This window comes from Crocodylus porosus, unplaced genomic scaffold, assembly GCF_001723895.1.
Source record: "Crocodylus porosus isolate Cpor-Errol unplaced genomic scaffold, CroPor_comp1, whole genome shotgun sequence".
Classification (NCBI taxonomy): domain Eukaryota; kingdom Metazoa; phylum Chordata; order Crocodylia; family Crocodylidae; genus Crocodylus; species Crocodylus porosus.
In genome coordinates, this window is record NW_017728949.1 from 59884209 (window position 1) to 59894090 (window position 9882).

The 9882-nt window shown below is 46.4% G+C and overlaps 1 protein-coding gene across 2 annotated transcripts in view; it reads left to right on the plus strand.

Annotated features, from left to right (window-relative positions):
• The window catches only part of PDIA5 (protein disulfide isomerase family A member 5), a 137097-nt gene extending 128000 nt beyond the window's left edge, over positions 1-9097 (plus strand). For both annotated transcript variants that reach the window (XM_019554365.1, XM_019554366.1), the window contains exons 16-17: positions 4939-5073; positions 7883-9097. In XM_019554365.1, the coding sequence (XP_019409910.1) occupies positions 4939-5073; positions 7883-7963 (216 nt within the window). In that variant the 3' untranslated portion in view covers positions 7964-9097. The remainder of the gene's footprint in view (positions 1-4938; positions 5074-7882) is intronic.
• The last annotated feature ends 785 nt before the right edge of the window (positions 9098-9882 follow it).

A 9882-nucleotide genomic window follows, 5' to 3' on the forward strand; every position in this document is an offset into this window, starting at 1 on the left:
CTCCAGCTGTGGCCTGACCAGTGCCGCATAGAGGGGGAGGATCACCTCCTTGGCCCTGCTCGAGATGCATCTGTGGATGCACGACAAGGTGCGGTCGGCCTTCCTGACCGCGTCCCCACACTGCCGGCCCATGTTCATCTTGGCATCAATGATGACTCCAAGATCCTTTTCCGCTTCTGTACTGACGAGAAGGAAGCTCCCCAACCTGTAGGTATGGTGCTGGCTCTTCCTCCCCAGGTGCATCACTTCGCGCTTGTCGGTGTTGAATCCCACCCTATTCTTTTCTGTCCACCCCTGTAACTTATCCAGATCCAATTGCAGCCTGTCCCTCCCTTCTAGTGTGCCTACTTCTCCCCATATCTTAGTGTCATCTGCGAATTTGAACAGGGTGCTTTTCACCATCCAAGTCACTGGTGAAGATGTTGAACAGTGTGGGCCCAAGGACCGAGCCCTGCGGGACCCACTGCCCACATCCCTCCAGGTCGAAAATGACCCGTCCACCACTGCTCTCTGGGTGCAGCCCTCCAGCCAGTTGGCGACCCATCCAAACCATCAGTTTGACCTTAACTTGCTTCTGACCTCTGATCTTCTGGTTCGGTGTCAGACTCTGGGCTTCAGCTCCCATCCCTCTGCTGCTCCCATCCTGTAGTTCATCCCTGCAACCCACCAGTCCTTACTTCTGGTGCCGCACACTAGACCTGCCACCCTTGTGAACCATGACAGAAGCTTAATCTCCTGGAACATCTGCGAGGATGATATTGGACCTGGCTGATCTGAGTTCAGTGGCCAGTCGGTTCAAACCTGCAGCATCTAACACAGGAGTGAGAAGATGCACGTAGCGAAGCTGGCACTGAGTAAAGATCTGGCATCAACATCGCCACTGACCCCCACCCACCATAGTCCCAGAGGCATTGGCCCAGACCACAGCAGGGGCTCAAGAAAGCTCTTGGTGTCCCCTCTCTTCCACCCTCTCCCCAGGAAACCAAGCTTTGAAGCCCCCCCCACCAAAGGCTGGGGAATGAAGCAGACAGCAACGGATCTGATGTCAAGCTCAGCACTGTGGCAATAGGCAGAGAGAGTTTTTGAGCCGTCTGTGGTACACAAGCAGCCAGCACAGGCATGGACTTCATCTTATTCCTGCGTGATGTCTGTGTATGGCACCTCATTTTCTTCAGTGTTTGGCACTCTGCTGGTGACCAGCAGAGTACTGTTTGATATAAGATCCATGAGCCGTGGCACCAGCGGACCCAAGGAGCTCTTCAAAGCCCAACCTCCAAGCCACCAGTATAGGCACTGGGCCAGCCCACGCACATGCATACTTGATATCCATCTTCCTTGGCCCAGAAGAACTGGAAACCTCCACTGAGAAGATGGAATCGATCCCTTCTCCAACACTGTCCCAAGCTTTTGACCACGGGCACCAGAGCATAGAGGAGCGAACTGAGAAGAGCAGCCACATCACACTGCCTCACACTGCCATCTCCCCCTGAAAAAAAAAATCCTTTTCTTTTCATTTTAAGATGAAAGCAATGACCCCAGCAGCATCTGATGATTTCAAGGCATTCTGGTGCAGGTGGCTAACCTTGGAGATTTGTGACGTTTTTTATCACTGCCAAAATACCCAGCAAGCTAGATTCATCTTCTCTGTAATGGAAGATGCACCCAGCTGGAGCCCTTGGGCGAGCCCTGCCACGGGCATGTTTGTGCAGCACTGTTGCTGCCGGACAGAGGTGGCCCAAGCAGGTTATGAATGTGGTAGTGTAGCAGCTGTGGAGCTTGAAGCTAGCATGGTGCTATCTCTTGGAAGCTAGTGCATTCAGAGCTAGCTTGGGTAACTCTGCAGGCCTTTCACTATATAGACGTACACCATCATGCCAGAGCACCGCTGGACATCGGGGGTTTGCTTCAGAAACATACCAGTATCTGAGTTCTCGGTTTGGCCATGGGGTAACCCACGAGCACTTTCTCAATGGTATGGCAGCCAAAGCAGATCCCCAGGTGGTATTGCAGTTTCTGTCGGCAGGGTCAGTCATACTTCCCAGGGGAAAATACTGCTCATCTGTCACTTACCATGGGATTCAGTGTGTTAAGTAGTAAAAAAATAAAAAGGACAGTTACTCGCCGTACACATTGATATCTGTGATCCCATGAGTCTCCCTTCACCCTCCATGCCTGCTTTTCAGAGACCTTAACTATCACGGGCTTCCACGTGGAAGCATCGGAAGAGGGCTCAGCCTTTTATACCCTCTTTACAAGGTAGAGTGGAGCACAGGATGAATGTGTGGCTTAGAGACATGACTAGATAATTGGCAATAGCTCTTCCATTTATGGTTACTCATGCAACTTTTATTCTGCCCCATTATGCATATGCATGATGATAATTTGCTTTAATTACATGATGACATGCAGTGTTATTTTTACAGGCCCTCTGCCTCATTAATTACACAAGGAGCAGAAATAATTTTGGTGAAGCAGTCATAAATCTGTCTCTTCCTAACTTTCAAGTGTTTGACATTTGCTGTCTAAATAGCACACTTCACTTTTGAAACTGGAGGATCCAAGAGCCATTATTCATTGGGAGGAAATGTAAGAAACAATTAAGCTCCTTCCTGGCGCCAAGAAGCTAAAATGGGAGCAACCTCCATGTTTTAGCCATGACAAAACCATGTGGGGGCTATTGTTTTTGTTGGGGGGTGTGTTGTAAGAGAAGCGGCCAGAAAACACCACAGTAGCAGAAATGGAGGAGGAACAAGAAGCTTGCAGAAGTACTGGGAGCCTTGAGGAAAGTCTAGAGGGATCCTTTTTGCTGAAAGTGTTGGGAACGCTGAGCAGACGCACGCCCTCAGCAGCCGGGCTTGTTACGTGCTTTGGAAACGAACAGGATTGACTCAAAGTAACAGCTGATTCCATCACCACTTTCTCCTCCTAACTGAAACAACCTGCAGGGTACCCAATATTGCTTTACAGCTCATGGCAAAAAGGGATAGCCATATAAATGTGTTAACATGCACCAATGAGTCCTGATCTGTTTATCTTAACACTTGTGTTTAACTGGGCCTGAATGAGGTGGAGTCCGTTCTTTTGTACAAAAACTAATTACACCTATTTTATGACTTTATAATTTAATCGTCTTCAGGAGCTCCTCTCTGCATGATGGCATTCATGTGCTAAACCAGGGAAAGTGAAACCAAGGGTTAAAGTAAAAGGGTTAACTAATACAGTTTCACCTGAAAATGGGCCTGCGTTTGATCTGTCTGAGCCATTGTCTTGAGCATGAACATCTCAAAGACAGGCAAACTGTCTTTGTCCATCTCTCTAATTGTTGCTAGGATGTTGAAATTAGTTTTGGGTTTGTTTGTTTGTTTTTTTTTCATTTGCACTGTGTTGTCATGAAACCAGAGGGCATATTAGAATATTAAATGATCTTTTAATTATGGGACTGCAGTGAAACAGCAGCCCTGAAGTCATGCAAGTGAAAGGTTTTTTGATGAAATCTGTTTGGAGGAGGCTGGTCAAATGGAAGCTGTGGCTGGTATTAAATTAGCATTTGATACATGGTACCCAGCAGTCACAAAAATCTCATCTCTGGTGTGTTGGTTTTGATATAACCTGGACTTAAAACGACCTAAGTGGCCCGCTCTCCAGCAGAGCACACGTGGGATTGTGAAGGCAGGTGGCCATGAGCAACATAATAGGCTTCGAACTGCCTCTGCAGTGGGAGCTGTGGATGTGCGGTTTCAGATTTGAACGTGAGGTCAGGAAGCTCCACATCCCACCACCAAAATGCTGAAGACACCATTCTGAATTTGGGCCCGACCCCGAGACGTGCCACAGCTCCCATTGAAGCCGGTGGGCAGAGCTGGTTCTTGAGCAGCTCGCAGTCGGGTTCCAGGTGACGCCGGCAGCGCGGGAACAACAGCTGTAAGCTGTGGCTGGCCTGATGGTGAGCACGGCTTCAAAGACGAGCAGAGAGGGGACCTGGTGTGTAGCAGGTCAGTCGGCAGAGAGATGATATTCACACCGGGACTCTTTGTTGTTTGTCTTGCGGTACTGTATTACAGCCTTAACCAGGATCAGAGCCCCCATGCGCATGTGCTGTACCTAGCGCATCACAGGTCCTCCTCCAAAGAGTACACCATGCACAGGACAGACAAGTGAAAGGAGAGGAAACAAAGGTCCACAGGAATAAGGCAGCTTGCCTAAGGCAGGAAAGAAGGGAAATGGGTGAGCCAGAGTTTGAGTCCAGGTAATTTGACTCCCAGTCTGCCCTGCCAGTCAAGTGCTCTGCGTCTCCCTTTTGACTGGATCTGGGAAGAGCTGGGTGAGGTTTGTTATTAGCTACGCTATTGAGACAAACAGATCAAGACTTCTTGGTGCATGTTACCATACTTCTGGCTCATGGCAAAAAGGGATAACCATAAGTCAAGCTGTGGCCCTTGCTCATTAATTCATAGGTGTAGCAAACCTGAAACCATCAAACTTTTCACTGAATAAATTGTAGCGGGAAGAAAAATTCATAGCCAGCCAGACATTAGGGATAATAAAGACAGATCTCAGCTAACCCTAGGCAGCAGCATTTGACTCGGCTCGGACTAATGCAGGCTAGCTGAAGCCTGATGCTCTTTTCCTTCCCACCTGCTGGGATAAGTTTGTCACATGTTTTGACATGCGTGACTGTCTGGACTCGAGCCAGTCTAGGCTGCAACGGTGAGGGCACAGAGCTGTTCAGGTTTTCATCTGTTACCACTGGGACTCCTGTTCTCTTAGCTTATGTTGAGCTCAGCATTTGATGAAGTCGGGCACTGCTGATGAAAGCTTATGCATCTCTGATTGAGTTTGTCTCTAAAGGTGCAGCTCTACCTCACCGTCCGCCTGACTTCAGACTAACATGGCTCACTACCCGTCTCCTACCTTATGCCCTTCCTTTTTGTATTTCAGATTGCCTACGCTGCAGTGGACTGTGCCAAAGAACAGAACCATGACCTGTGCAAGCAGGAGGGTGTCGATGGCTACCCCACCTTTAACTACTACAACTATGGGAAGTTTGCAGAAAAGTACAACGGAGAGAGAGGGGTACGTACAGGTGGAGGATGTGGAAAGAAGCCCCGAGCAAACAGCTGCTGCTTGTTCCATTTTTGTTCTGAATGAAGGGTGCAGGGAGAATGGCTGGCTGCTGCAAAATACATTTTAGAATTGGCATGTTCTAGTTTTGGTAGACTCCACCCGAAAGGGAAATCTGGATTTTGGTGCTGTTTCTTCTTTGTTTGTTTGTTTGTTTTGTAAGATGTTTGCAGGTGAATATGGCACAGATGAAAATGTTGATTTTTACTGGCTGCAATGGGCCGTGGAGGTGGCAGGGGATATAGAAGTTACTCCTCTCGGTTATGACAGCGCATATGAATCCAGACCCTTCCCTGTACTCTGCATGCTCACAGATTCTGCTGGATCACGATGGAGGGTTGGTTGTGTGGAGTAGACGAAGCTGCCCCTTAGACCAGGAGGAGATAACCAAGTAACTTGGTTTCACTGTATCAGACTGCCACCCAAGCTTTATAAAGGAAAGAGTTATTGTGCCACCTACCTTCATCAGGCCTTCCATTCTCCTGTGGTGTTACGTACAGTTGATCATGCACCCTGAAGGTGCAAGAGAGTGAACTGCTGTCTTTTTGGTGTGCATTCATTTAAGTCCTCATCTCCTACAATCTTGGCAGCAAAGAACTGTCTGGAAGAGAGTAATGGAAAAGCTAGGTGTTCCCAATGAAGATTTGTGGGAATATATCTAGCGTAGAGGCGAACTGTTGCTAGTATAATTCATAAAAGTGTAGCAAGTCCTTCCTCAACACCTTTTCCTTCCTCAGCAGTGAAGTGGAAGTGTTCGTTGATAGCAGTGGGAGTTTTGTCTTCAGGATTAAGCCACAGTAATTGCCAGTTCATTGACCTGTGCATTGTCATGGATACAGCTCTGTTTGTAGTCTGGTGGAGGCTGGTGCAGCAGCCAGCGAATAAGCAAGGTTTTGGCCATCAGATGCTTTGGGATTTGAATACACGCCATTCAAGTGGGATTTATGAAAGGATGGCTCTTGTGGCTGAGGAAGATGTTGGCAAAGCAGATGCATGCTCAGATGACAGGAGCTGGGAGATGCATTGTCCATAACAGCTGACCTGTTTTTAAATAACAGTAGAATTGCTCTGCTGTGTGTCCCATCTCTGTACTGCTGACAGCTGTTGGAGAGTCTGCTTTAGTCAGAGGGGAATGACCTACTTCTGGGACGGGGAGTCACGGTTTCCGTGCCTGGGATTCTTGTGAAATTTTGAGGAGGGCAGAGTCGCACGAGTACTGTGAAGACCATGACGTTCCTAGGTGTGTCCATGAGCTTGTGGGTTTTGTAATATGGGAGCAAATGGCTTTATTTTTAAAGGAGAGAAAACAACATGAAAGGTGATGATATTACGGAGGTAATTACTGAAACGGCTGAGGTATCTTGGTCTGTGGCTTGCTGCCATGCAAGAGAAGATGGAGAGAGCAAGGCATGGGGAACTAACTGGTGCATGCCCATTGGCAAGCCATTTAACACACTGAGTTTTGAATTTCTCGAGCTGACACCAAGTTGAAAATTGTCATTTTTTTTTAACCTTAGAAACATGGCCGCTTTCAAAAATGGAAATTTACAGAAAGACGCATTGTGGCTTGGTTTGTTTTTTCTTGTCCCTCCCAAAGTTTCCCATTTTTGAGCAAACTTTTAATAAGTAAGGTTTCACCTTCCATTGTTGTTCCTTTGCTTTCTTTGTTTTTTGCTCTGTTTAGCTTTTGCTCTGCTTTTCCCCACTCCCCACATGACAGCATCTCTCATGGTTAGTCGGGGGGGGGAAAAAAAAGGATGGGCATTTTTTTTTTCAAACCCAGGTGCTTCAACTTGTACATATTAGTAAAACTTGAACGGTGAGCTGACTTCTGTGCCATTGCAGAAGTGCCTGGCACGTCTCTCTCTTCTTGAACTTACTGAGCGCTCCACATGTGAAAATCAAGTCACCTGAGGTGTCTAATACAAATTGAGAACGAGGCCTCTGAGGCTGGCCAGTCTGACCACAATTCCACATTTCTTTAGCGATGGCAGTCTGAAACCTCCGTTTTGTAAATGAATTCCCTTTGTTCAGTTGCTACTGAAAATCCCCTGTCCTGTAACGGACTTTGGGCAGTTGGGTTCTGCGTGGCTCTACAAGGGCAGCCCCAATCCTGCACCCGAAGAACCACAAGGCCAGACAAGATCGTAGGATAAAGAAACATCTGTTCCTGTGTGGCAGTTGCTTGTCTAGCTGGTCTGGAAGCAAAGCATGCACCTTGTTCATATGGCACTTCTGTGTGCTTAAGAGGTATTAATCGGATGACCGGAAACACTTGTGGAACCCTCCTCCTCATCCTCTCCATTTTGGTGTCTCTTTACTCCATCCCCACTCTGTTTCTCCTGAGACATGATGAACTGAGAGTCTCTCCTTTCATGTGCTCCCACCCAGGTATCACTCCCTCCACCACTTCGACCGCTGCCACTGCTGGGGTCTCTGGGCTCCCACTTCGTCCTCTGGCTTCTGCATCCTGCCTCCACCCCAGGGCTGCAGTCGGGCAGGGGGGCTGCAGGGTCCAGGAAGCCTGTGGCCCCAGGGACCCACGCAGCATCACGGGCTCGGAGGGGAAATCCAGCAGCATGGTGGGGAGCCGCACAGCGTGTGACCGCAGCTGCTCACAAGCTGCACAACCCTGTCCTAGTTTATATTCAGCGTGCTTCCCTCTGCCTTTGGGCGCGGAAGCTGGCAAAGTCCCTGTGAAACACTGTTTTGGTTTCTTCTTTTAAAACCCTGATCAATATTTTCCTTTCTTTAAATGCAGGAGGCTGGATTTGCCACTTTCATGCGAACCCTTAGAGAGAGAGACCATGAAAGGGTAGGGAAGAAGAAGGATGAACTGTAATTTCTGCCTCAAAAGAAGCTTTCCACTGCACTGTGAATGGTCCCAGGTCCATTGTGACTGCGCCTGAGATTTCACGAATTCTAAAGACAGAGACTTTTTTTCTTTCTTTTTTTTTCTTTTTTTATAAATAGCCATGGTCATTTTGTACAATTTTGAAATAAAGTGAAACCACTTGATTTTTAAAGAAAATTAAATTAGATTGTTGCCACATTCTGTTGAAAAAACAAACAGCATTCTCTCACGTTGTGAGACTCTGCCCATCAACGCTCCTATGCAATATTTTTGTAGTCGGTAGTGTGTCCGTAGATGACCTCATTTGACAAGGTAAATTTTCTTTTCTTTTTTTTTAAGGGTTTTAAAGTACACGTAATAACTTTTTTTTTTTTAAAACAGTGGAGGAAAAATGGGACTTTTAAGAAACAAAAGAAGCCTGTTCAAATGCAGTTTTATATTCTTGCAAAATAGTTATGTGCTCTTCAGAGAGATTTAGGGGAACAATTTTAAGGTGCTCAGGGATAACAGGGTAACGGGGCTAATGGAGACACTAGCATTGACCAATCCAGATCTCATTGATTTTCATTTTTAATCCACTGCACTGGAACTGTTTACATATCTTTGCAGAATGTACTAAGTTGTTTTAAATAAAATGTCAAAGATCAGCACAGTAGGGATTAAATGTAAAATAAATCTCACGTTTTAGCAGTTACGTTGTCAAGTGCCCCTGTAAATTATGGGGACAAAATAATATATAGGCTGTTGAATTTTTTTTTTCAATTTATGATCAGGCCACATGAAATGCATATTGCAAGGTGTTATATTTAACATTGTACATTTGACAGAGGCACAATATTTTTGATATACAGAAATGACACACACCAGTATTTGTTTACATTCCAAAAGCTTGTCCATATTGTATGTAATATATATTAAAAGAAAACCAAAACCTGAGTTACGGAAGGTTAACAATATTTCTATGGCAAGTAATCATGTTAAAGGCATACTGTGAACATGTTACTGTAAATTGCCCTCTGGATACTATGAAGTTGTATCGATCTGAAGGTGCTGCTTATGTCTTCATAGTCAGGGTGGGGGGGTGTTTTCATTTTGATGGGAAAAAAATAAAAAATTGGAAACCTATTTTTTTTCGTTAATCATCTTCATACCTATCAGGTTGCCTGAACTAGCGTTCACAGCTGCTGGCAGTCCGGAGACCCAGTTTGCTGCAGGATCCATGCCTCGGGGTTATTTCCTGGCTGTCCATTGAGGGGTAAAGCCCACTGTTCATTTGTAACGGGTTCTGCAGCATTTTAATCTACCCTGTACTGCATTAAGATTTGTATGCATTGGGCTCTTTCTATGGTCCCAAGCATCAGTTTGATGCAGCACCCTTGTATAAGGAAGGAGAAACATCTCATGAATCTGAGCCCTCCACTAAAAGGCTGGTAGAGCCTCATTTTCTTTGCCTGTCTGGCCCATGCAAAGGGAACAACTTGCCGCTGTGCAGCTAGGGCGCTGAGGGGATTTCTCACTCCCTGATCCATTCTGGATGCACTTTCCTTGTTCATCATCCTTTCCCTTGCCCAATTAATGGACTGCACATTTGGCACTCATTAAGCTGCTGAACCCATTAGTGAGCAAGAGCGGGTAGGCTGATTCGTCTTGTGTGATGGCCAGCTTGTTAGCCAGGACCATACATCTAAGCAATGATGGTGATGTGCCAACTATTTCCTCTTATTAGGCACCTGTTGAATCTCTCCACTCCGAAAGGAATCGACTGTCCCGCAGTATGTTGATTTCTCTATTGTGGAACTGGTCTAATAGTTTATTATGACCTCTTGCTCACCCATCCACAACTTTTTTTTTTGGTGGCGTAGCTATTGTTTAGCATTGCAGTCCATGCCTCTCTATCACGTGGTGAG